At 41.9% G+C, this 27778-nt stretch overlaps 1 protein-coding gene across 1 annotated transcript in view; it reads left to right on the forward strand.

Annotated features, from left to right (window-relative positions):
- Positions 1-27778, forward strand: part of adam10a (ADAM metallopeptidase domain 10a) — a 52519-nt gene that overhangs the window by 17588 nt on the left and 7153 nt on the right. Inside the window, exons 2-4 of the mRNA XM_028955661.1 lie at positions 2453-2603; positions 21021-21139; positions 24609-24767. Coding sequence (XP_028811494.1) covers positions 2453-2603; positions 21021-21139; positions 24609-24767 — 429 coding nt within the window. The remainder of the gene's footprint in view (positions 1-2452; positions 2604-21020; positions 21140-24608; positions 24768-27778) is intronic.

Below are 27778 nucleotides of genomic sequence, written 5' to 3' on the forward strand. Positions count from 1 at the left end.
TGGCTCCCACACTGAAACTTTTTTTTTTTTTTTTTTCTACACTCAGAACATGATATCTTGAAATCTGAGCACAAGGCCAGTGATAATACAGTTTCCAGAGATGGAAGCCTTATTGGACAAGTTCCAGTAGAAAAGAGAAAACAGCCTGTCCATAAGAATTGCCTTTTTAAAGTATTAATTAAAAATTTGTTTCTACAATGGGCTGTTTTACAATAAATCAATTTTCCTGTTTATCATTGTGAATTTAACAAGCTGCCATTAACTCATTTAAAGGTCTGCATGTGTTTCTAAAAGGAGGATTGATTGTCTTGCTCTAACAAAGCAGTGCTTCCCGCTTCGGTCTGTGTGGGGGAGAGTGGCAAATGTAAATGGCCTTTTCTACACTGCTGGATTATTTCCACAGCAGAAATGCTTTTTCCCCCCAGCCAGCCTGTCTGGAGATTGGTGTGAGATTTGTATTTTGAGAGGAAATAAAGAGGTTTAACTCGGCGGGAGGGTGAGCATCTCTGCGCTCTGGAAGTCAGGAGCTCCCCGAGGCCTGATATCACCAGCGGGAGAGCCGGGCCACATATGGGCTTATTATTAGAACACAAACACACTCGCTGATGGTGACTGTGTTTTCATGTTTGATGCCAGTATTTTAGTCCGCAGTTGCATCTCCTGTAAAGACGCAGCTGTGCAAATAACAATAAAAATGTAAAGAGAAAAACACGTTGGCACTGCATGAAAATATCCACAGTGCATCAGCATGTTAATGAAAGAGATAATGCCTATGGATAAAGTGGAATGGAATTCAGAAAATCAGTGGAAACAATGTGTCTGGTTTAATTTGGTTTAAAAGGATGTCACATTTTGTTGCATAATTGTACAGTATTTGGGCCCTAAGAAATCAATTTGAATTTCATTTTTTAAATGCTTTTGTAAAGCATTTAAATTTTAAATAATATGTGCATTTCATTCAAAGAACTATTTTACAATATTACACATTCTTCCTTTTGTAAAATAAAAGTGCTTCAGATTTGAAATCAGCATAAAAAAATGATCAAATAAATACATATTGAGGAAACCTGGAATACAAAAAAAAAAATGTGCCCACCTGCATTACAATTAGAATCATGATTATAAACTCAGGTTTCGAATCACCTGATTTGTTACATGACTGTTTCATGACTAGTTTGCTTCTTCTCTTTGTTTCTGATACGAGTTATTTACTCGTCACAAAATACTTGTTCTTCGGATTCATAAAAAATAGTTTGGGTATTGTTCAGCTCTAAACTTAGCACTAAGTCAAATTCCGTCATTTTACATTGGTTTTCCAGCGAGCCAAGCCTACACATTGCACATGCATGAACCGATCAGGCGAGTGGTCTGGATTCAGCACTGACAGCCTCTTTGCCATTGCTGACTGCTCCTTTATATTGCGTTGGTGTGTGAAATGTTTTGCATCGTGGAAATCATAGGGGGGCAAAATATTATCAACATTGACAAATCGTAGCTGATAATGTTTACTTTTTGCAAGGAAAACCGCCAGAGCCCTCTGCCTTAAAGCAAACCTTTTTCTATTTGTAGACAGATGCATGATGTGTGTAAATTCATAGAAAAAGTGTGTATACTGGTATGAATTGTATCTTCTGTCTTTTTTTTTTTTTCTTGTTTTGAAATATTCCGGTATTACTCCACTTTGCCTGGTTTTAGCTTAGACAACCGTAATCTTGAGCCACGGTTTGTCTAATGTAACGTAACGTAATGTAACCCTGACATTACTGTAGTTCTTGGAATTTAGTTAGTCTTGGCAGAAAAAAGTTTAATACCCCCCAAGATTCTAACCATTCTAATCTGTTATAGGCAAGCTTATTTCTGATGATTTTAAAAGAATTTTAAGACATTTGAAGAAATATGTGAAGTTTGACTAAAGGTCTTTTAAAAAACAAAAAAAAAACTATTAGCGGAGTTTAATATTGTCTAAATGGATGTAAACACAAACAATTTTTTGTTGAAGATTTGTAGGCCCAACGTGCCAACTTTTTGGATCACTTTACTTTTGTGGTTGTGTGCATCCTGTGGACACAATGGTGTTGATCTTTATTAATCTATTCATCCATGTAAAAACATACGCCATCTCTTTTTTCAGTGTTTTGGGAGGGTTGTGTGAGGAGTAGTGCTGCTGAGTGGGGTCGTTCTAAACACTGCTACTGGGGTCTTAGATGAGAGCATTCCAGCTACAGGAAATTCTGTATTCATAAATCTACTGAAGTGCAGGGGGTTAAAACTAGAGATCAAATTAGATTTCAGAGTGAGAAGATACTGAGTATCTTCAGTGTCTAGGCCTACAGTGGTGAGGAAGCCCTGATTTGGTAAATGTCTGCATGATCCATGCAACATGGGGCTAGTAGGTGGTCTCCAGAAGCTTCTGACTCCACTGACATTTCCCCATTATTTGTTTGTTTTGCAGGACAGTTTGGGAATCCCCTGAACAAGTACATCCGCCACTATGAGGGCCTTTCCTATGACACAGACATGCTTCACAGCAGACACCAGCGAGCCAAAAGGGCAATTTCACATGAGGACCAGGTCGTCCACTTGGAATTTCATTCCCATGGAAGGTCTGTCTTCCTTTTTATGTCTCTCTTCTGATTCACCACATGTCAAATTCACGGCCCACGGTCCACAACCCATGAGATCACTTTATATAAATCTATTGTGAATAACATGAAGCACAAACTATAGACCCCATAATGCAATGCTAACCGAGTGCCCTATGGGCTGAGTTTTTTTTTTTTTTTTTTTTTGCCTCAAAACCTTTTTGATGTTGATGTGGAAACTGCTCATGTACAGTTTCAGCTGCAGCGTAAACATTGCGTTCGGCAAGGCAACTGGAGCATTGTGGGATCTGTAGTTTGTGTGTTATCAGCACTTCAAATTGCCGGGCCTTAATAATAGATCTGTATAAAGTGATCTCGTGGGATGTGACCCGTGGGCCACCAGTTTGACACTCCTGCTCTACAGGAGTGTGAGAGTGTTCAGATTTTTTTCCTGATTATTTTTCACGTTGGTTGGGGCTTAGATGCTTTTATGTCAGTGAATGCTCATCGGGAAACAAAGAAGGCAAACAGGCTTGCAATAATTTGTTAGACTGGTTATCATCTAATCAACCTTAATACTTACAAATCCCCCCAAAAATGTTTTATAATGTTTGCATTTTAAGAGGGGAGAATCAGCCCTGAGCCTGGAGTGTGATCAGCTGAAATCCCCTAGCCCTCCCAGCAAAGCAGATTCCCAGCGTGCCCAGTTCGCATGTGAAAAGGCTTTATGAGGAATTTCAGAGTTTGAGCAGCTTTTATGATAAAGTGGCATCATAATTTAGTGTGACCATAGTTTCACCTCTTCTACTTGTTCATAACTTCATTTCATTAAACACAAAAACTTACTTTCACTATTTTCTATTTTTTTTCTTTTTTTTTTTTTTTCCCTCTTTCTTTCCGGTTTTCATGTGGTTTGCAATGAACAAAGGTTGTGAGGGATTATGTCAATGCGTCTACTTCTCGGCCAGCTGCTGAATTTCCCTGCTCTTTAGCTGATTCCATAGCTGCACTGCTGTCCCAGCATACATCTGTGCCATGAAAATAAGCCCCTAAGTCTTTGCACAAAAAAAAACTGTCCTTTGTCACCCTCTGTCTTGTGGCTGACCACATGTTTTACTGCTCTTCCTTTCTTCCTTCCTCCATCCCCCAAAACATCCAATTTTCTCTCTATACCTTATAAGTCAATGTGTACTTGATGAGCTTCGACGTTGCTGCGCAGAATGATTAATGTGGTTGACGTCCTGGAACGTTTTGACTGTCGATGTCCTCTCCTGACGCACCTTTATTGTTCCTGCGCTTCCCTGACCTTGACGTGCGCTTTGTGGGACCCAGTCTATGGACCACTATGTAATAAAAAAACAACCGACACCACGGCTGTGCTGCTTCTCTGTTCTCTTCACTTCAGCACTCGTGAACCGAGGTGTCTTTTCAGTGCTTCGTTGGCGCTGCCAGCTTGAGAAAGCACCTAGACTGTGATACATCTATGTTTTGAGAAGACCTGAATTATTTATGCTGTACAGGGACTTTGTCTCAGAGTTGCATGTGGACCCGGTGTCCTCTCGTTTTGTCCCTTTTTTTCTTTTTGGTGTGTGACCATGTTTATTTTTTAGCAGTTACCCCCAGGCTATTTTGAGCCCCCTATTTCTAGTACCCACTGTCCTGTAATGCCCCTTGAAAGTGGAACCCTCACGTTACCATTGACAGATGGGTGGCATGGGCTGGTCCTCTTTTAATGAGAACACTGCTAATTACAATAGAGCCTCTGGACAGTGTCATTAAGAAGCTGCATTTCACTGGCAGAGCTCTGCTCCTCCACAGAACATCTCTGACCTCGTTCTGCCTCTTGGACCTGGCTGTGCCGTTCAGTTAGTCCTTTATATGACCAAAGTAAACACTGAACCCAGCATTATTCATATTGTACTGTGCTGTACAATACTAGAGTACACACACATGTTCTGTTCTCAAAGACCTTGTATAAGGCTTTTCAATCCCCACCCCTAAAGATAAATGGTCCCGAGAGGTCCCTTTGGACTTTCAGTCTGTCTTTCACTCGCTTTAATTTTTCTTTGCAGTGGAGTAATGGTCAGAGTAGCCATTCTTTGTGTGTTTTTGAAAAGCAGTCTGGTTAACGTGTGGGAGTCAGTTGGGCTTTGAAGTCTCAGCCATCCCTTTTTATGGAGTCAGGGTCTCCATTAGATGCTTTGTTTTGAAACAATGAGGGTTGTGATGTGAGCATTTTTTATGGTGACTGCCTGTTCAGCCACATAGGTACTGCTAAATAATTTGCTAAAAAAAATTTTAAGTAACCGACATCATGAAGCCTGTGAACAATTCGGTGAAAAGATGAATCGAGCCATTTCAAATATACCATGAAGTTGGCCTGCCTTTTTCCCCAGCTTGTAGCCTTTTGTTCTGAGGTGGTACAAAAAGCTGGATAACTGTGCGCAGTGACTGGGAAAGCGGTGGCACTGCCCACTGTGACGTGGATGACAGGACTCTAGTAAGACCTATCTTTGCGCGGTGAGTGGGTCTGAGAGCCGAGTCCTGATGAACCAAGTGAACCATGCCGAGTGAAGATCCACGTCGTGTAGCGGTGCCAGACCTGAGCGCAGTCATTAGCACTAGTAGTGTGGATTTTCACTCAATACGCTATTCAGGGAGCTGCGCTGAATAGCACCCTAAACTTGTGTTAGCGCTATTGTTAAAATAATAATTATTTAGTTCTAAGCTGGCAGCTTGTTTAAAATATTCTTGGTATCGAAGTCGAAGAACTAATGATGCATGTAGAATGCCCTGCAGGGTCTCACTGGATATTTCACCCAGTGAACAATCTTGCACAGATGCTCAAACGGTAGGAAGAATCCAATGCCTATGTCCTTATTTCTAATGTTTTTTTTTGCCCTTTTGTACATTTTTTTTCATTCTCACTGCTTTAGTCTGCTGTACTGTCGCTGTACATTTATCGTCTGAAATGTAAACCTTATGAAATCTGCACGACCTGGGTAGCTGGATGTTTGTTTGCGCTGCTCTTCCAGGTCCTCAGCCTTGTTCATTAGCAGAACCGTGTCAGCGCTTCATGCCTCTAATTAGATGGCTTTCACTGTGGAAGCATGTAAGCCATTAGTGGAATCTGCATTGTGTTACTGCCCACTCACTCCGTGTGTGTGTGTGTGTGTGTGTGTGTGTGTGTGTGTGTGTTTGAGAAAGGATAGGTTAGTATTTATTATACATCTTGCTTGTAGACACTCCTTCTCTGTCTCTGTGCAGTAATGGCCGTGGGGGAAGACACCTTTTGTAGCATTTGTAGGAGGTCCAGCATGTTTCCAATATGCATGATTGGCAACGGTGCGTTCGACTCTATTTCTTTGTCTGTGAGACTGGGTTTAGCATGCTAAGCCTCACTGATGCTGCAGGACCGTGGCGATGAACCCCGGAGTGAAGGTGAGCCTGGCCTGCTTCTCAACCGTTCGAGCAGGTTCTGCAGGCACCTCATGGATGGAACGTAGAGTTTAGAAATGTCCAGAATACAGCATTCCCAAAAATGTTGGGAATGCAGTGATCACATGAACAAGTTTTTTTAGATTCTTTTCTGCCCTTTCCCACACCCTGGGGCATGAGTGTCTCGGCTGATGTGCTGGTTCCTGGGCCAAGCTGCTTATGGATGTCTGGTCTCATGACTGTCAGCTCTGCTTCGAGGAATGCGTGGCGCCCCCTGGGTCTTGGCAGGAGGCTGAATACTTTTTCCTATCTGACCAGACACTCACGTTTCATTTGAATTAAATTGATTGCCTTGGTGTACATCTGTGGCTCTGATTAGTCACGTCAAGCATGTCCTCAGGATCTACAGAAATAAAAAGACTGCTTGCTAGTTATCTGTAACTACCCACCCAGCCCTCTTTTTTTTTTTTTTTTTTTTTTTTTTGGTAATTATTTCTGACACCCAGCCGTTTAAAATGGGCGGGGCCATTGACCGCCTCTAATCCACCAAACATCCTTATTCTGGATGATTTAAACCAGTTCCTCAGTCAGTACATCACACTCACAAGTCATTTCTGTCAGAGTAAACGTGCAGATAAATAAGAGCTTTCAGCCGTTCTTACATTCATTATTTACTTACAACGCTACATCTTATAGAACTCCTTTTCTTCGTTTTTTTTTTTTTTTTTTCCTGTAATAGAAGTATATTAATTATGTTAGGCTCATAATTAATTATCTTATACTCACTCACAAACTATCCATAAACAGTTTCTCCATCAGGGTTGCGAGTCCATGGAAGAAAAAAAAAAAAAAAAACATTGAGTATGTACAATGGTGCTCTTATGGTTTTTTTTTGTATTGACTCTTTTTGCCATTCAACAGTAACTTTTAAAGCACATTTTATATAAGTTTGGACGTTTGTGGTCCAGCTCACCTCAAACCATCCGGTGACTGTGGAGGTCAGGTCTCTACTTTTGGTTAAGTACGTAACTCCACATGTTCATTCATAGTTTTGATGCCTTCAGTGAGAATCTACCAATGTAAATGGTCATGAAAGTAAAGAAAACACATGGAATGAGAAGATCTGTCCAAACATGTGGCCTGTACTGTACAGGGAGTGCAGAATTATTAGGCAAGTTGTATTTTTGAGGAATAATTTTATTATTGAACAACAACCATGATCTCAATGAACCCAAAAAAACTCATTAATATCAAAGCTGAATGTTTTTGGAAGTAGTTTTTAGTTTGTTTTTATTTTTAGCTATTTTAGGGGGATATCTGTGTGTGCAGGTGACTATTACTGTGCATAATTATTAGGCAACTTAACAAAAAACAAATATATACCCATTTCAATTATTATTTTTACCAGTGAAACCAATATAACATCTCCACATTCACAAATATACATTTCTGACATTCAAAAACAAAACAAAAACAAATCAGCGACCAATATAGCCACCTTTCTTTGCAAGGACACTCAAAAGCCTGCCATCCATGGATTCTGTCAGTGTTTTGATCTGTTCACCATCAACATTGCGTGCAGCAGCAACCACAGCCTCCCAGACACTGTTTAGAGAGGTATACTGTTTTCCCTCCTTGTAAATCTCACATTTGATGATGGACCACAGGTTCTCAATGGGGTTCAGATCAGGTGAACAAGGAGGCCATGTCATTAGTTTTTCTTCTTTTATACCCTTTCTTGCCAGCCACGCTGTGGAGTACTTGGACGCGTGTGATGGAGCATTGTTCTGCATGAAAATCATGTTTTTCTTGAAGGATGCAGACTTCTTCCTGTACCAGAAACTGGCAGTAGGACTGGGAGTTGAGCTTGACTCCATCCTCAACCCGAAAAGGCCCCACAAGCTCATCTTTGATGATACCAGCCCAAACCAGTACTCCACCTCCACCTTGCTGGCGTCTGAGTCGGACTGGAGCTCTCTGCCCTTTACCAATTCAGCCACGGGCCCATCCATCTGGCCCATCAAGACTCTCATTTCATCAGTCCATAAAACCTTAGAAAAATCAGTCTTGAGATATTGGCCCAGTCTTGACATTTCAGCTTGTGTGTCTTGTTCAGTGGTGGTTGTCTTTCAGCCTTTCTTACCTTGGCCATGTCTCGGTGAGTATTGCACACCTTGTGCTTTTGGGCACTCCAGTGATGTTGCAGCTCTGAAATATGGCCAAACTGGTGGCAAGTGGCATCTTGGCAGCTGCACGCTTGACTTTTCTCAGTTCATGGGCAGTTATTTTGCGCCTTGGTTTTTCCAAACGCTTCTTGCGACCCTGTTGACTATTTTGAATGAAACGCTTGATTGTTCGATGATCACGCTTCAGAAGCTTTGCAATTTTAAGAGTTCTGCATCCCTCTGCAAGATATCTCACTATTTTTTACTTTTCTGAGCCTGTCATGTCCTTCTTTTGACCCATTTTGCCAAAGGAAAGGAAGTTGCCTAATAATTATGCACACCTGATATAGGGTGTTGATGTCATTAGACCACACCCCTTCTCATTACAGAGATGCACATCACCTAATATGCTTAATTGGTAGTAGGCTTTCAAGCCTATACAGCTTGAAGTAAGACAACATGCATGAAGAGGATGATGTGGACAAAATACTCATTTGCCTAATAATTCTGCACTCCCTGTATGCCCTGCCTTCAGACGTCTTTTGACTGTGACTGAGTGTCACTGATGAACAAGCGCTTCCCACAATGTGCTTTGCCTGATTATAAAAGCCCAGCTAGATGTTTGCAGGGACTGAAGCCACTTGTTCAGAAGCTCAGCATGGCGGCTTTTGCACACGTACCGGTCTGGCTTCTCTGCTTTGCTGCCACCCCCTCCAGGGTGAACCAGTCATCCCAGGAGGGAATATTTTTTTTTTTTTTTTTTTTACAACTTGCTGTTGTGGTGGTTTATTTATTGTTTTATTTGTTCCAGCTAAGGATTATTCTGAAGCTTACTTGGCAGGATTAAAAGCACTATGTGAACATTTACCTGATTGGCAGTTGAGGAGGTAGTGGGTGGTGCAGAAGATAAGCTTACAATAACATAAAAGTAACATTTTGTGTGTGGTTTTGCTTTTGTATTTTAAGCTTTTTTAAAATTTTTTTTTTTTTTTTTTATAAATCACATGACTTCTTTCTGCAGTAATTTTTTTAACATACATTTCCATGCCAATATGGCCTGAGGGGGATAGAAAGAAATGAAGTTTCCTTTCTTTCACTTGATGTTGCCTGGAGTGAGTGGTTGGTTTGTGTCACGAACCGCGATGGTGAAGATGCTGCTGTCGGTAGTATGCCACCTGACAGCTGGTTGCGAGTTGGCCTGCAGCAGAGTGTAAATCAGTCGGCTCCGCATCGATCGCAGATCTAATCCGTCACTCCCTTAAGGACAAACAAGGCCCAAACGAGCACGGGGAAGACGAGACCAGGCATTACCGTCTAGGCCCCCCCACCCCCCACCCCCCCTCACAGTGCCCTCCTTACCCGTCACTCTCTTTCTTCTTACCCCTCCTTACCTTTGCGGCAGTGATGGAGCGGACTTGGAGGGTTCTTCTGCCTTCGTGCTACCTCTCCTCTCTTGCCTCCAGGCCCGTCTCCGGCTCAGTCAGCTCATAGGAGATGTGTGGAGGGTGGCAGGCAGGTGATGTTTGGCCGGAGTGTCTGAGCCTGCGTTTTTTTTTTTTTTTTGGTTCGAGCTGTGCTGAGATGTTATTGGCAGCAGCATGACTGAGCTTCCTGGCTGCCTTCTCTGCTCAGTGTGTCTGGCAGTTTTCAATCTGGTATTTTTGCTTGTTTTAAGTGTGTGATGAAAAGTCTGAATTTTTATGTGTGCTTTGGTGCATTTTTGGATGCGTTGGTTCTTTCCAAAATATTCTGAAGATTTAAGATGTACCAAGGTTCATGACTGTTTTTTTTTCCCACTCACTCTTGCCTTGGTGTAGACTGCAGTACATCACTGCAGCACTTATTATCCTTTCAGGCTGATGTTGTGAAATTGATATGGCCTTCATGGAGCCTGTGGTTGCTCTGCGCCTTGGATAACAGGCTGGTGTGCTGAGGAAATTATTGATTATTAAGGGTAAGTGGTAACTGCGGCCGGAAGTTGGTCAGCGTCTCAGTAATATGGGTAGAGCTGCAGAACTTTGGAAGCTCTCATGAATCTTCTCTTCCAAGCTTCTCTGAAGTGTAAATTGCCAGAGCTTCCTTTTGCTTTGCTTTTTCTTTGGTCCGTTTTAAATGTTCTTGTTCATTTTGAAGTCATCCCCTACTTAGTCTTTCTTTCTCTTTCTCTCTGGAGCAGATATTAATAGTGCCCTGAGAACTTGAGAAGATCAGAATGAATTAGATCCTGGCTCTTCCCTCATATTTCAGAAGTCCTTTGTGGCAGCCAGGGCCACTGATAGCACCCTGTAGTAGGGGCGTCGAAATTAATGGTACAATTGATGCAGACTTGGACTATATTGCACCAATGCTGTGCAGAACATAGTCTATTACATCATCATGATGTTCTGGAGGTGGTATAAAAAGTCTTGTTAAAAAGTTGTGCCGGTAGTGACTGTGGCGGCCTGGTCCGAGTACAGCGCTACTCTGGGTAGGAGTTGCACGCTGCGCAGTGCGACACCCGGCATTCTTGTTCTAGCGCCGCAGTCATTTGTTGAACTTTGAACTTTCTTTTCACGTGACCAGTAGGACCAGACCAGTAGTGTTCTTTCTCTCTTTTAAAGCAGGAATGGAGGAAAAGCTGATCTTTCTCTGAATGTGCAGAGATCTACAGCACGACATTATCATCTTTACCGGGAGTTTAGAAAAACACGCTGAACCCCGCAGCTAGGGCAGTTCGTTTGGTCTGAAAGCGACTTTAGATTTTCTCCAATGAGCAGGAAAATGGTCTGTGTTCAGTCCACGCTCACCTGACACCATGGATGCCTGAACCAGACGTTTGTCGCATCAGGGGAGTGTGGACTGAACACAGACCGTTTTCCTGCTCATTGGAGAAAATCAAAGTGTCCACACAGGCGTACGAGACCTTAGCACTTCTATTTGAAAACATCATGTGACAGTATAGAAAATGTATGGGGTGCATTGATAATCGTGATCGAATCGAATCATGAGGCCAGTGAGTAGCACCATGGAGGTTTGTCCATCCGCCCAATCATCTGTCTTGCCTTCTGTGGTTTTAGTAACTGCAGTTCTCCCTCTTGCAAAACTTGTACCCTCTTGTGTTGTTTCTACCAACTTGTACTGTAAATCTGATTAATTATTTTTTCCCTGTGTAGCAATTCCCTCCATCTACATCTCTATACAGTTCTCCTCATCTTTTTCAACGCTGTTACCACTCCATATAAGACACTTTGAGTCCCTTTGAGTCCCTCTGTTGACCTTATTTATTTATTTATTTATTTATTTTATTAATACATGGCTAATCTGGTGCATTTTTTAGCTGTTTTATTCTATTGTCTATGGTGATGTTGATGTTGCACTCTTTTGCACTGGACTCACTGAAGGTGACAGGCTGGACTAGAGTCACCATCTCCAGGAGGACCGATGGCTCAGCAGAAGTCCTGTTTTTGCTCTGCTGACCTACAGTGCTGTGGGCTAAAGCGAGGAATGGTCATGTGACTGTAGAAAAAGCAAAGCTCACACAATCAGCACCAACAGGCTGTCACTAATCTCCTCTGTTGCATGAGCGGCGTTCTGGCTGGATGGATCAGCGGGGGATTATGGGAAAGTCACCATTCTTTCAGCATGTTGCCGTGTGTACAGTGAGGTGTGTCTACAGAGGGTAAACAAGGAAGCTGCTGAAGGAAGGAAGTGTGTGCCTGGCTGGTGTTCCCGTTTCCCTTATTTTGCTGCAGGGACCTATATAGATGGGAAAATGTACATTTCTGCCAGAGAAATACACACACACACACACACACATATTCTCTCCCTCTCTCTCGGTCACTGTCTCTAACAGACATGACATCTAACATGTTCAGCATCCATGTGGCAATCCATTTGAACAGAAATTTTTGATGATGAAGGTTATTCGAGGGCTCAGTGTTTGGGGTAGAGCATTTTGATTTTTCTTCTGTGTTGAAATGTGATTGTCCACTTGACTGCACTTGGCAAGTCATGCTTGGAAAGAAATTTTAAAAGAAAGTTTTGGAAGAGTCTGGAACACAGTTCCTGTGTTGAGGGAGTGGTAAATCGTGTCCTTGCATGCCTGTTTGAGGGGGGAAAGTTGGAACTGGCGTCATTGTTTGCTAATGAGCTCACAGCCTCAGTCCTAAATATATTTTTAGTTGGATGTGCATGCACGTCAACGTGCACATCCACAAACTTTGGCTGGTGTGGAAACTAATGGCTAATTTATGATTAAATTTGCTACTACAACAAAACAATGACAGGGAACACGAAATGTAAAAGCTAAAGTTTTAGGTTCTTGTCCTGGAGACAAATGTAATAAACCTTTCTTATTGTTTGTGATTATTATTATCTATTTAAACAGCTCAAATCTAGGTTGTGGTTGTAATTCCCTCATGTGCAGTCATCTTTCTTTTTTTCTTTTTTTTTCTCCTTTTATTCAGTACTGCTCACACCGGATGCCTGGTCTTGTCCTGTTTATTACATTTGCTTTGATGCTGTTGTCTGATAATGCTCTCTATTAAAAATAACCTTGTGCTCTGTCTGCACATCATGCAAATAGCAAATGATCAGTGAGCATGGATCCCAAACAAGACCTGTCACTGGAACATTACATACTGAGATAAAACTGAACGTTTTAGAACGTTATGCATTTGTGTCCTTTAGTAACTCACTCTTTATTCTTTGTTCTTTACGTATTTTTATTCTTTTTCTTTATCTTACCTCATCAGAACATCATCAGAATATGACACACACACAGTATTTTCTGGACAGATGTGTTATCAACATATCATTTCACTTTTCCCTGAGCCCAGTTGTAGCCTGTGTGTGTGTGTGTGTGTGTGTGTGTGTGTGTGTGTTTTTCAGGAGATTTATGGTGTCAAATGCCAAGTTCCACTGTGTTATCTCTCAGTAAGATGGGATTTGCCGTCTTTTCAGGAACCAGATCTGATCAGAGACCTTAAGGATCTAACAGCCAGGCTGGTCGAGTTTCAATACAAGCAGACATGAAATGAGCTGATTAAGACCTGACATCCTAACATCCACAACACACCATGTGACATGAGATAAGTGGCATAGCACATAGCAAACAACTGAGAGATGTTTCGTTATAAGCCTATTTCACACTTAACTTCACACAAAGTATTGCCCCATCAAGAGAATAGTTCAACCCTTTTCATTCATTTTGCTCCAATTCATTTTTGTATCAACAGCAGAAAAGTTTGACTCGCAGTCAAAAATTGCCCTTCCTCTCTTTACCTCATTGGTATTTAGTGTGTAGGTGTGTATGTACATCTCATGCAAGCAGTGACTGGCGCTTGCATTCCACAGCATTCTCAGAGAAATTATGGTTTGCTTTATAATCTCCATTTCGCCTACTTCTGTCTGAGCCTGAGCACCATTTATTTTAAACACACGCAGCAGCCATGAAAGTGCAGTGTGTGGAACAGAAAGTTCTTCATTGAAAAGGAGGGATGAATCCAGCACTTTCAATTATCCTTCAGTAGCTCTAGGTGCTGCAACACAAGGAGAGGATTTCTGAACAAACTGGCAAACTGGTTCTGAGGAATTATATTGCGGTTTTCCTTGGAAATTATTATGAAACTGTGCTGGCCAATCATTTTCTTTTATTTAAAACAGGGTGGCGCTTCATTACCAGCTCAGGTTTCTGTTCATGAAACTTGCAGCATCTCACAGACACTTCACATACCGATTCCTGCTCGATGTTACATAAAGTGCGTTCATGAATTATACAGAGGATCAACCGGGCAGAGCGAGGACGTGCACGGGATTCGCCAACGCTGCCGCCTGTGTCCTACCGAGTCCGGTGTCTTAGTTCACAATTAGCACTGATTCCTGAATGCTTGTGTGCTAAGAGAACCGTGTTTGTGTCTCACAGCATACGCTGCCATTACTGGCATTCACAGAGTAAGTCATATTTTAATTGGAAGGAAGTGTGGTACAGATAATGCAGTATCTGTTGCCCTCAGGCTACTCCTCCACTAGACACATGCTGATTGGGTGTGTGGTTGTGGTTTCTGCTCAGACATCCTTTATTCAAAATGGATCGGAGTAGGGCACATACCCCCAAATCACTCATGGCAAGTCAGAATATTGTCAGAATAGAATAGTTGACCTGTATTGTTTTATTAATATTAGTATTTTACTACCCTTTGTTTTGAAGTTTCACTGTCACATAAAACTTTGGCAAAAGAGTTCAATGTACTCTGAACATATATGCTGGAAGTGTCACATGGGGTAAGAGTTCAAGAGTCCAGTAGTTGTGTGTACAGTGTGTAAGCTCAGAAGCCTATTATTATTAATATTTATCTCATATGGAAAGATTAATCTTTCTTCAGCTTTACCGCAGACACCTGGATGTTTTACTAGTAATGAATGTGGTCATATTATGCTGGAATTTGCTGTGTTTTGTGCTGCATCTTTGCAAAATAATGAATAAAAGATGTTAAATAAAAAATGTAAGCAATCACAGAGTAAAGCATTTTTAGTCCTGACTTTTATTTATGCAGCAGTATCCAATGCCTGTTTCAGATAGGTGTGATCTCAGTCAGGTTCGGGTGTAAGCATTGAGAAATCTTGTTATATAGATGCACTAGTCATAAATGTAGCATGTAGTCATTACAGTTGGGCCTGACAAAGCAAAATGCGTGCATTCTCCCCCGCCCTGTCCTCACTCGGAGCCAAACCTTTCTATTCGTGTTTTTACGCAGCAGTCACTCCTGTTCCCTTTTTTCCCCAGATCAAGGTCTCTCTTTCAGTCAGTCAGTCGCTCTCGCTCTCTGGAGAGATAACATGTACACTGTTATTGCTGTCAGAAGCATCCACAATGCTCCTCATCTTTTGCGTTTACATGACCAGAAATCATGCAGGTATTGCTACTGTTGTAAACTCCACACAGTGATGTGTTCTTTTTTTTATGCAGAGGAATGCTGATTTGAAGATGGTCTTGTACTTTGCAGTGGTCACCTAATAATTCATATAAGCCATGTTAGTGAGATCATAGATGCTTAGCTGACAGCCTTGTGGGGTGTAATATGCTGATTCAGGGTTTGGTGTGCTCCTGGCTTCCTTTTTTTTACTGTATGCTGCATTCGGTGAGTCCTGGAAGCTGCTACACAACTTTCTACACACACACACACACACACACACACACACACACACACACACACACACACACACACACACACACACACATACATATTTTTACAAACTACCTCGGACATATTTGGCTACACCAGTAGAGAGAACTGTGAGTGGAATTTGACTTCAGCTGCGAATCTCTCTGATCTCGTTTTTTAAGGTGAAATGCATGTTCCCTGAACTTGGCTCCGTTTTGAGTTTTGTTCTGATTCATAGTGACAACATACAAAGACACTCGTACTGGGTTTTTTTTTTTTTTTTTTTTTATATATATATATATATATATATGCAGAGTGTAAAACACACCCCACTATTAGGGCAGATACTGTTACGTCACCTACCACACTCGCGGCGATGTGCCCATATACACGTTGTTTCTACATCACTGTGAGGAACGTGGCTACTGAATATGTCTTCCGTCAGGTGAACAGTGTTTCCTCTGCACTGACCCGCTTCAGTCTCCGTCCCTCCTGCCACCATGCAGGCCGCTTCATCCCCCAGTAGATGATGTAACAGCATAAGCAGATTTGTTTGCTGATGGATTTGTTCCTGTGTTGCTGCGTTCGTATTATTTGCCTGTATACATCAAGTGCTGCAGACTTGTTTTCTTCTGTATTTGGGAGACGTGTGTGTGTATCTGTGTGCTTGTGCACTCTGAACATATCGTGTTCTTTTCTGATTTTGTACCACGTATGTGTGCATTTAAAAGAAAAAGAAGCATCTGTCTGTGGTACAGATGGGGCAAGAACATTGTGAGTGGGAGCTGGCTGGAGTGAAGAGCAGGGCATGCTGGGAGGGTATGTGTAACAGAGCTGAGGTCCGTTACCGTTAACGACACTCTGAACAGCCCTGTAGTGTAACCTTTCTTATTGATTTTTAGTTCTTGCCGTTTTTAGTTCTTGCCGTTTTTTTATATATATATATATATATATATATATATATATATATAGTAAAGCACAGAGTTTTAAATGTTTCCCCGGTGCTTGGGTAGGGCGGAGCAAAGAATGTACCAAGGTGGCGTTGAGGCGATTTAGAACATTAAATTGATGATTGTGCAATTCAAATGTTTTAAAATGCTTATTAGTTTATTTGATTAATACACAATATGATTTATTATTAACTGTTTTAATGTTGGTTTAAAGATAATTATTTTATTGTCTCTCACAAATGGTTTGGTCCAGGACCATAAATCCTGGCCCAAGTTGCTACAATAAAATAAAGATGAGATGATATATTGAAGTTTTTAAAAATAAAATTGAATCTGCCTCCAATTGCCATCCACTTGGTGTCATCTTAACTACCACCATTACCAGCTATCCTGCACAAGGTGATCTTCAGGTCTCCCTCCCAGATAGCACTGTTACAATTATTACAGTCACCTAATTATGATGAACATGATTTATTTTGCCTAATTGTTATAATAATTTTTACTCTCCACTATGACCCAGAAATGTTCTTAGAATAAAAGAGACAGACAAAAAGTCAATAAAATCATTAGTCGCAGTAATTTGCTTGGCATGAAATAGTCAGCTGAAATTCCATGATCCCAGGATATTGTGGATGCTCACATGAGGGCAGAAGAGCCGGAGAGATGCGGCTGCATTCATTCACCCTGATGGCTGCTGTTGCCCCGGCCACTCGCCCGGTGGCTTCTCCATGGGTGTCTGTGATTTTGCCAGCAATGGTTTGTTGTGGCTGTCAGTTTGTGCGCTGTGCCAGACATTTTTGTGGTAACGCTGGCTGCTCACAGTCACAGCTGTCTGCCAACTGTCATCGCTCCAAAAATACCACGGTTCGTTTAGAAATGAGAATCTGAAGTCGGCCTAATTTGAGTCTGACTGCTGCCTGGCCAATGCTGTTTGGTTACATGCTGTGTGTGTGTGTGTGTGTGTGTGTGTGTGTGTGAGAGAGAGGGAGATAAACATAAGACCCTTTCATGCAGCAGCTGGGAAATAATAGTATCTGTTTTGTACGGCACCTTCACTTCCTTGTTTATTTCTTCTGGCTGCATGTTTTGAAATTTTGCCTTTAATATTTCAGCATGTAGAACTAGTGAAAAACTTAATTTATTGAACAGCCGCATAACACAACAGATTTGAGACCGTAAACAAAAGCAGTGTAATTTTTTTTTTTTTATTGTTATTTTCAGGCAAACATTTGTCATAGTCACTGTCATCATCTACTTAAATATATATTTTTTAAAACCATTTAAAGTTTCTACTAGTGACACAGAAGCAATAGTCAAATTTTCTCTCTCTTGTCTACATGCCCCTTCTGCCAATTGTTTCTCAGACAAGCAGCGCTTTTTCATCAGTCAGATAGAATGAAAGTGTCTGCTGTTGGCAGAAACCAAAAGAAGGAAATCTCTTAACTGAAAATGACTGGTATGGGGACAGTTCTGTGTGTGTGTTGGCGTTAGAAATATATAAAGTGCTTTCAGGTAAAAGACTACTGTACCAATTTTTCCAGCAAGAATGTAACATCAACATGCTGTGTGTGCGCGCGTGTTTTTAAAAATACATAAAGACCTTTGCCTGTCTGTGACACACACTTTGATCTCCCCAGCTAGTAATTCTAGTAAATGCAGCCTCTCTCACCCTCCCTTACTGAAGAAAACACAAAGCCGGACTCAATTAAAGGTTGAATGGGAAGTACCGGTTCCCAGCACAAGCTGACATGCAAGAAGAGACAAGCCCATATGCAGAGGACCCAGTGCAGCATATTTAATTAAGTCCTTGTTCTGCTCATGGTCCCCGTTTCAGGTGCAGCCCTGAGAAAGACTCAAATAGTTTTTCTCCCCTCTCTCCTGTTATGCCTGTCTGTGCTTTATAGCGATCCATTGACCAGTTTCCCAGAATCCTGTGCTTGTATCGCTCCAGGCATGTGATTTATATATTTTTTGTTGGTAAAACGAAACTGTCGGTACTAGGACTGGGGCAACATATCGGTGTTGTCGATTACATCGACGCAAAAAAAACCTTGATTCAAAAAAAAATGCATATTTATGCGTTGGATCCAAAACAAAGAAAAAAAAGTGTGTTGCAGCAACAAGAGTGTTAGTTTCAACAGTGCAAGAAACGTGATTGTTCGTCAAAGGTGTGGGTGTACTTAAAGGTAAAAAGAAGTTATTCCATAATGTGTGCTTTGTACTCTGTTGTAGTAGGCCATAAGAGGACACCATAACGGGGGGCGAGGTGGTATTTCCATATTGCAAGTGGGCGAGGTAGGGTGGCAATGACGTGACTAATGTTTTAGCCTGGCTGATGTTTCAATCAGGCATGGCTCTAGCCTAGGGTGGCCTGGGTGAGCACCCTCCCCGAGCTGGTAATCAGGTGCCACTCCAGCCTCCACCTCCTGAGGTGCCACTGAGCAAAGCACAGTCCCCACACACTGCTCCCCGGGCACCTGTCATGGCTTCACTTTCTTTTATAAATAACCGCTAGATACATTGTTAAAAAACAATGTTTTTACCCAGACCCAGTTGGTACCCTTCTCATACCCTTCCAGCAATTGTCACTGAAGTAACTTGAAACTGACAAAAGAAATAATACATGACAATTTACTGAACGTTAAAAAATGAAAATGAATTGTGGTTCAACAGAATTATATTAAAGAACAAACTCATAAAACAGGCCTGGACAAAATGATTGTACCCCTAGAAAAGACAGTATCCAACCCCCCCCCTGAAATTGATGATGAACTGAAGAGAAGGATAATAGGAATTGGTGACCGCTTCCAAAGAGTTGAACTCCGAGGACTAGGTACATCAGTGTCAGATCACATCATCCGTCACTGTTGTGGACTTAATGGAAGATGACTGAGGAGGACCCCACTGTTGAGAGCAAGTCATAAAAAAAGCGAGACTGGAATTTGCCAGTCTCGCTGGCAAATTTGGGTCTGTTTACAAACCCAAATTGTGAAGCATGGAGGTGGTTCAGTAATGTTCTGGGGCTGCTTTGCTGCGTCTGACACAGGGAGTCTTGTCCCTGTGCAAGGTACAATGAAATCTCAACAATATCAAGTCATAATAGAGCAAACTGTGCCCAGCGTCAGAAAGCTTGGTCTCAGTAGCAGGTCATGGGTCCTCCAACAATGTCCCAAAACACACAGCTAAAAACATTCAAGAATGGACTATTCTGAAGAGGTGTTCTATGTGCCCTGATCTAAATTCTATTGCAAATCTATGGAAAATGTCTCGATGGCTAAATGGAAGTTCACTTGCTTGATGACCTTGTAGAGACAGATGTCTAAGTGGAAGGTAGGAATTGGACACTCAATACAGAGCATGATTATACTTGTTATAGCCCAAAGCATCAAATATGATACAATTTTTTTTTCTCCACATTTTGTTAAAGGGCCTTATAAAGACTAAAAATTCAAAATAATGCGTTTTTCTTTTCATAATTTTTTTGGTTTAGGAATTCAAGGGTTAAGTTGGAGGTACCATGTATTTATTTTTTTTTTTTTTTAATAATCCTGTTGAGCTGCAGTTCAAAACCAATGTTTTGATTTGTTAATTTTCAGTAAATTGTTCTGTTCTTTTGCCAGTTTCTAGTGTTTGCAGTGAACATTGCAGGTTTTTCTTTCTGTGCCAGAAGGATTCTAACAATTTTGTGTATGTAGGTGTGGTGCACAGAATATATTTACTGGTTTTGTTTTGCAGGTCTTTCATTATAGAAAAAAACCCCTTCAAATTTCTGCTCAGAACATGGAGGTTACTTATCGTGTAGGGAGTATTAGATCATATTTTATTAATGTTTTGCGTGCGTTTTTGTTGGAGTAGGTGGGATAGTGTATCTGGCTTTTGCTTGACAGTGTGCTCATTAAATTGTGTGTGCACATGTGCACTAGGGGGCTTTAGTTAATGAGGAGATGCCTGCCCTGCTGCCCTGCCCTGCTCCCTCCATATTCTTCTCCAGAGATCTCCTCCACAGAGGGCCTGTCTGACCTCTCCCATATCTGTCCCTCCCATCATCCCCAGGTGTGAGTGTGTACACCTCAGCACGACAGGCCTTATTACTCACACACTCACCGGGGATCAGCTGCACGTAGGTGCTGCTGCCACCAGGCCATGGGTTTCTCTTACAATGAAGTGTTGGGAGGATTTCAAAATTGTGTCCCTTAGGACGATGGTTGATGATAATGATGAATTGTAGTTATACATATACTTTGATTTACCTGTTAATACTTGATGTGATTGGTTGCCTGGTTTAAAGCGTGAGTGTTCTGCTGTCTCTGTAAACTGGGAAAGGTGTCAGAAGTAAATTTTCCGACACAGGCAGCGGGAACGTTGGCGTAAATACTGGAACGAGCCGCGTGAGTCTGTTTAGCGTTACAATGAGTTATCTTTTTAGCTCTGCCAAGGTTCCACATTTGGCAGCTGGGAATTCTGGGCAATCCTGGCTGGAATGACTCATGGGCTGATGGGAAATGTAGTTATATTAGATTGGAAATGTGCTTTAGCCGTGATTGAGTTGGACCATGAACTCGTCTTTTGGAGCAGATATTGCTTTTCCAACATTTCTTGTGTTGTTTCTCTTCCATGGTTTTCCCATCTAATTTTCAATGAGGTCTGTGTGGCTGTCAAAGGTCAATGGTTGGAAGAATTGTTTTATCATCAATCTCTATGCTTTTATTTTATTGTATGAATATTTTTTTTCCTCCTTTACAGACATTTCAACATGAGGTTGAAGAGAGACACCAGTCTGTTTGCACCGGATCTCAAGGTGGAGGTTTCAGGGAAGGAGATCCCATATGACACCTCTCACATTTACACAGGAGAGCTCCATGGTGAGTGCGCTTGTGTGTGAAGTGTGTGTGGTGTGAGTGTGTGGCAGCACATTTTTGTTTGTGTAAAGTGAAATGAAGTGATTGTCATTGTCATACACAGCAGCACAGCACATGTGCACACAGCGAAATGTGTCCTCTGCTTTTAACAATCACCCTTGGTGAGCACCTGGGGAGCAGTGAATAGGGACTGCACCTTGGTGTATCGGGATTTGAACAGGCAACCTTCTGGTTACGGGGCTGCTTCCTTAACCGCTAGGCCACCACAACCCCTTCTTTTCTGTTTTCTGGTATTTTGTCCATTCAATTGAGGTAGTGAGAGTGGTGTGGTAGTAGGGTGGAGGGTGTAATTTAAATCACCTCCTCACATGCTCAGCTATCAAATGATCTTCAGAGCCATTTCCTCTGAGTTTGCCGATGCAGTTTGTAATGATTTATAAGATCACATTTGGATAGATTGATTGATTTATTGTTATTTTTTTATTTTTATTGTCTTTGTGGACCAATTGCAGTAAACAAAGATCTTGTTCCTTTCATTATGACTTTCACTTGGAGCTAAAGAAGGGTTGAATTTGGCAGAGAAGAAGATAATGAAGTTCTCCAGATCTTCTTCATTTCTTCTGTTTCTCCATACATTCATGCAACTCCTGTTATAATGTAATGGCATGTCATTTGGAACATTGTCATTGTCACTGCCTGTGCATCAAGCAGCTGGAAAATGAGTCTAGCTCAAGACAGACAAAAGTTCTCCCATTGATTCCAATGATGTCTTTTTGTTTGATTTAATTTTTTCCTTTCCTGCTGTTAGGGACCTTTTATCTTTTATACATTTTCCCATGGTTCGATCAGGCAAAAATCTTTTCTCTTTTATTCAGATGATCCCATTCAGCCCTAGTCCTGAAATGTGAGTTATAATTGGAGCTGTCTGCAAATGTCCCTGGCATCTGCTGCACTTGATATCTGACACAAGGGAGAAAAACTCTTGTCATTTTTAATCCCATCCAGCCTCGATACACTCAGACTTTGAGTATGAGTGAGAGCGCTTCCCCATGGAAGAAACTCTCCAAAATCATCAACTACAGCTATTGCTGGGGGACCAGATAACGCCGTTTTAGTGCCCCAGTGCTCCGAGCAAGAATGTGGCGTTTTCTGAAGAATATATGAGTGTGTAATCAGCACACTATCGTTCCTCTGCTGCCACACCCATCTTGAGCAAGGGAGAAACAAAAATAGCAGCTACGACTGTACCAACTCTTCAAACATGATGTTTAAAAAAAAACTTTGCTCTTCCACAACACCATTTCCCTTCAATTTCAGTACTATCGTTCACTGTGTTTTTCTTTCAGTTCCTCTACAGGCAATTTAGCATTTAATATTTCTTTCAGTAGTTACAGGTTGAGCCTCCCTTAAGCAACATGTGCTTAAGCAAAGTGTGTTGATCATGGAAATCAGAAGTGCTACTCTTAACAAAGTAAATACTAAGTCTGGTTTAGATCTATATTTTAAAATATTCAACAATATTATCACTACGTTAACAATCATCACGTAGTCTGGGTATTTGTTTTTTGCGGGTCGCATGTTGGCTGTATTCACTCACGTTTTTTTTTTTTTTTTTTTCCCCCTCTCCACACTCTCCTGAGATGAGGCCGTTTAGCTCAGAGCTGTAATCTTATATGCACACAGGAGGGTGTGGCACTTGGCTGGGTGGGCTCATTATCCTGTGTAGTTGAGGTGAAGCTCCTAACCCTCCAGCCGGGAGGCGAATTAAATTTGCCGATAAACCGTTGGTCCCTCCCTCCTGCAACACCGTGCATAGTAGAGCGCCTGATCCCCTCCAGCACTGCGCACTGGTAATGCGGATCTTTAGCTGAGGACGCAGAGGAACCATTCTCTGAGTGAATTCTGCTAATTAACACTGTGTTTTTCTCATTAGCATTTGATGTCTTGCTTTTTGTCTCTCTCTCTCTCTGTGTTATTGGAATATTTATCAGGAGCATTATAAACACATTTAAAGCCAGCAAACACAGAAGCAGCTGTAATTGATATTATGAAATTTCATTTCTTTTATCTATGTGTCCCATCTTTAAGATCTAACAGTAGCTGTTTAGTTTACGTATGCTGTTTTGTGTCTGAATACTGTCTATTTGGCATATTTTTCACTTGCCTGTCAGAAGAGCAAACAGGCCCTAGTGGTTTCTTTTACTGAGATGGACAGTATGCTATAAAAAATATCACAACATTTTCACACTTTCAACATTATCCACATTATCCATAATCATACATTTAATAATGCAATAAGTTTTTAGTGGACCCTGATAGTTTAAGGTATGTGTACACACACACAGAGCCTTTTTCAGTGATTGCTTAAGGAGGGTGACCATTAAGTGCAGCTACAACCCAGTAGTCACATGCCATTCACATGCTGATTGAGGGCCTGAGGAAGACCCATCGTGAGGAATCACATGTGACCATTACATTAAGCCTTATCAGCCAACTTAGGGTGTCAACAACTAACCTTTTGTTTTCAGATGTCATCTGATCATTGAAGAGGTTTGTGTCTGTAGCTTTTCCCCCAGTTTATATACATAAATAAATTTTTGTATGGTCAAAAGAACAAAACTGTGCACATCATTACAGAGACCATAGATTGTGAAAAGAAAGCAATTGTTTGCTTCATCATTTCAGCCAGTGTTGGCAAGAGTTAAATAATACTTTTTTACTATTTAAGTAAAAGCTCTAAATTTACATTTACTGCATTTATTAGACACCCTTATCGAGAGCGACATAAATTAGTAGTTACAGGGACAGTCCCCCTGAAGTGGGATTTACTATCACCCTACAATCACTCTTAATTAATGTGATGTTTGTTCGTATTTGTGCAAAGTTAACAAAAACTTTTCACCGTATCATTTCACCATATACCAGTATACAGATAGATTAAATGGTGAATGTTCTGGATTTGTAGTGTAAACAATACTTAGTGCAATTTGAATTTCAAATAAATAAAATGAAACGGAATCTGTAGCTTACTTCTTAAAATATCCAGATTTTCCCATATCCATATTGTTATTGTCTAGTAATGGCCGTGCATAATTTTGTTTCTTTTCCTTTTTTCTAATGAAATTTCAGAGCCCAGTAGACAATGAAGGACCCTTCCTCCTTTTTAATAAGCAGCTCTGCCTGTTTAATTATGAGCGATATTGCCTGATCTCTGCTGGTCATTAAAACTCTTATTATCTAGATCTGAAGGTCATGCAGAAGGGGAGTGGATAGATGCCGTTTTCCTACGAGCCATCTTCGTGACATACACAGAGAGAAGAGAGCAAGCAGCTTTCAGGATTGTGTGTGTGTGTGTGTGTGTGTGCGCGCGCGCAAGAGAGCTAGGGAAAAGAAAACTGTGCTCTATATATATATATATATATATGCGCTCATATGTTTCTTGACCTTTGACCTTTTCTGTTTCCTGTCACAGATGAACAGGGCAGTTTGACGCATGGCTCCATTGTGGATGGAAAGTTTGAAGGCTTCATCAAGAGTCACCATGGTACATACTACGTGGAGCCCTCTGAGAGATACCTTAAAGACCCAGATGTTCCCTTCCACTCTGTCATCTACCATGAAGATGATATTCGTGAGTTCCATTTTTGGCTTTGAACACCTCAGAGTATCAGTATCAGTGGTTTTGTTAGCTGTAAAAATATTTTGTGCAATCATGTGATCTCACACACAGCAGAGGTGTGTGTGTGTGTGTGTGTGTGCGTGCATAATCACTGTAATTTGCCTGGTTTAGAGACAAGTGTAGTCAGTCAAGTACGGGGACAACAGTATTTCTGCACCCTTCTAACCCTTTTGGACATTTATTTTCTCCCACAGTCCACCTTTTCACCTACTTGGTGTATTGCTTCATGAATAAAGAGGAGAAGATGTAATTTGTGAGAGAGCACAGACTGCAAAAGAGATGAGGGGGTGGGGATGTAGAACCTTGTGAGACCCTGCTGTGAGGTGTGGGCTCTGTGCCTGATACCTGTGGTCAAGTGACCTAATGTCAGGAGGAACACTGCAGGAAAAGAGAATGCAGTGCGCTACACTGCACAACATCTACACTAAACCACGCCGCTCCTTTATGTATGTGTGTTTTTTTTTTTACTTTTACAAAAGACTGAATCCAACATTATGAAGGTTATCAGATGTTTGCTTTGAAAAGTAGTAGTTGTATATTTATAACCGTAAGTCCTGACTAGGATATAAGGATGGGTGTGAGTGTGTTGTGAAAAGGTCTTATCCTCTCCCAGACAGTGAAAGGATCCAGAACAATGCCCGCTATCAAAAGGGAAACCGTAGTGGGAGCCAAAACCCCTAATTCCTTTAGCTGGCTTATCCTGTGGACACGGCCTCCACTTTCTCTTGGTTCGGTGTCATCTTTCTCTCTGATTAATGGCTTCTGGCTGCACTGTAAACCAGGTGTCCATTGTGATCTTCGGCTGCCATCGGTTCTCAGCTAGTTTCATTTCCTGTTTTTCAGCCTTCCCCTCCTGCCACCTTTCCACCTGCTCCACCACGCACATCTTCTTTTTTTTTTTTTTTTTTTTTTTCACTCCTCACTCCTCCCCTTGACTTAGTCATTACTGAGCACAGAACGCGGGGCCGTGTCACCTCTGCGGTCTGTGGTCGATAGGCTCCCTCCTGTTATTGTCACCAGAGCCACCATTGTTGCTGTGTGACACAGTGCCCTCTGGTGGTAAAAGGTGAAGGTTGTAAGGTAGTAAAATGTCACCTGTTCCCTCCTCCAGCAGATGACCTCAGTCCGACCACACTGGTTCCTGTCTGTTCTCACCTCAGTCCTCCTAGAAGAAAACATTTACAGCATTTATCAGACACCCTTATCCAGAGCAGCCTCCACTCTGTCCTCTCTGTACCATTTCTGTGTTTTTAAGCTCTTCAAATCATTTACATTAAATGAGCGGCCACCTTCTCATTACTGCTATTGATAAGATCACCATGGGTGTCACATGGTCCTTGTGTTTGCTATTCATGTCAATCACCACAGATGGTAATTAACAAACAATTATTTTTATTATTTTATGATTATTTAAATTTTTTCAAATGCACGTTACCTACTTTCTCTCCGAGTCTCGTTAACGTGATTTGAATGTGAATCTGAGTGTGTTCAGTGTGGGAACAAAGGGAGCATTATCGGTGGGGAGAGTTTATTGCGGTTTCCTGTGTCTAGTGTAGCAGTTGAACCCCCCCCAAACCTCTCTCACACACACACACACACACACACACACACAGATGAGATCAAATTTCATTGCCATTATATTTCATGCCCATCTCCACAACACACACACACACACACCAAGAATGGGATGAGTCATTATCATTTACTGTCAGTGTGTCAGAGGTCACCACTGTACTGGAAGCACTAGCTGACTTGTGGGAAGTGCTGCATCTTGTTGGCCAGCATGGCACGCCCCTGACTGTGATTGAGGCTGGAAACTGGTAATAAATAGAGTTGGTGGTGCCAGGAGAGAGAGAGAGAGAAAAAGAGAGAACGGAGCTGCCGTATATCAGGAAGACAGATGAAAGTGTTTCGGCAGATGAACGTGTCTGTATTTCACCAAAAATGTGTGGAGAGCAGAAAGCGCTACAAGTGCCACTAGGAGTTTTGTCTTTGCCTTCTGTGCCCTCTGTGATGACTGAGTGAGATCAGCGCAGGTCGATACAGATGCCAGGTGGCCCTGTGTAAACCCGCCTGACCCAGCACCTGGTATGCGGGCCTCATGGGGGCATCTGACATGACAGGGTCTATGACATAGGTTAATGGCACAGGCACCAAGCCATACCCTGCTAACACAAGGAGGCCCTTGCTAGTAGAGAAGCTGCTTTGTGAATCTAAATGTGCTGCGGGAGGAGCCTAAAAATACCAAATTAGCATGTGTAATCATATTCATTTCACATCAGTGAATTCAACAATTATAATTTTTGGCTAGACGCTAGCAGGTGCATTTACGGTGCCAGTTCCAAATCTGGCTGTGCTCAGAACCGCCATCTGGGTCACCTGCTCAGGTGGGCTCATGGTTAAGATACCAGCATAGCAGATGGCCAGATGGTGTTGAAGATGTGAGTCTGAGTCCAATGACCCACAGGGGCAGCCTGCCTGGGGATGGAACCAAGAGCAATAGAGAGAGAGTGAGAGCTGTAGACCCTTCACCTATAGAAAAGAAGAGAGAAAGACCGAGAGTGAGAGCTGTCGGCCCTTCACCTATAGAGAAGTGAGAGAGAGTAAGATTGAGTGAGTGCTGTAGGTCCTTTGTCTATAGAGACGTGAGAGTGAGAGCTGTAGCCCCCCCCTTGCCTATGGAGAAGTGAGAGAGAGGGAACACTGTAGGCCTCGTGAGAGAGAGGGCTTGAGGCTCCTGAGAGCACAGGGTTGTGAGACGGACAACGAGCTACAAGTCTAAGTCCCTGGGCTCTAATTAAAAGCTCCTGCCTCATTCCTCAGCCTGTGGCTCCGCCCTGGGTGCTCTTGGCCCAGGCTTTTGCAGGTTGACATTTGTGCACTGCACATCTATACCAATCACACAACAGGACCTAAAAAGCCACTTCCACAGCTAACGTACAGAAGCTGTGGTGACAGTATGT

Source organism: Denticeps clupeoides, chromosome 16 (genome assembly GCF_900700375.1).
Source record: "Denticeps clupeoides chromosome 16, fDenClu1.1, whole genome shotgun sequence".
Classification (NCBI taxonomy): Eukaryota; Metazoa; Chordata; class Actinopteri; order Clupeiformes; family Denticipitidae; genus Denticeps; species Denticeps clupeoides.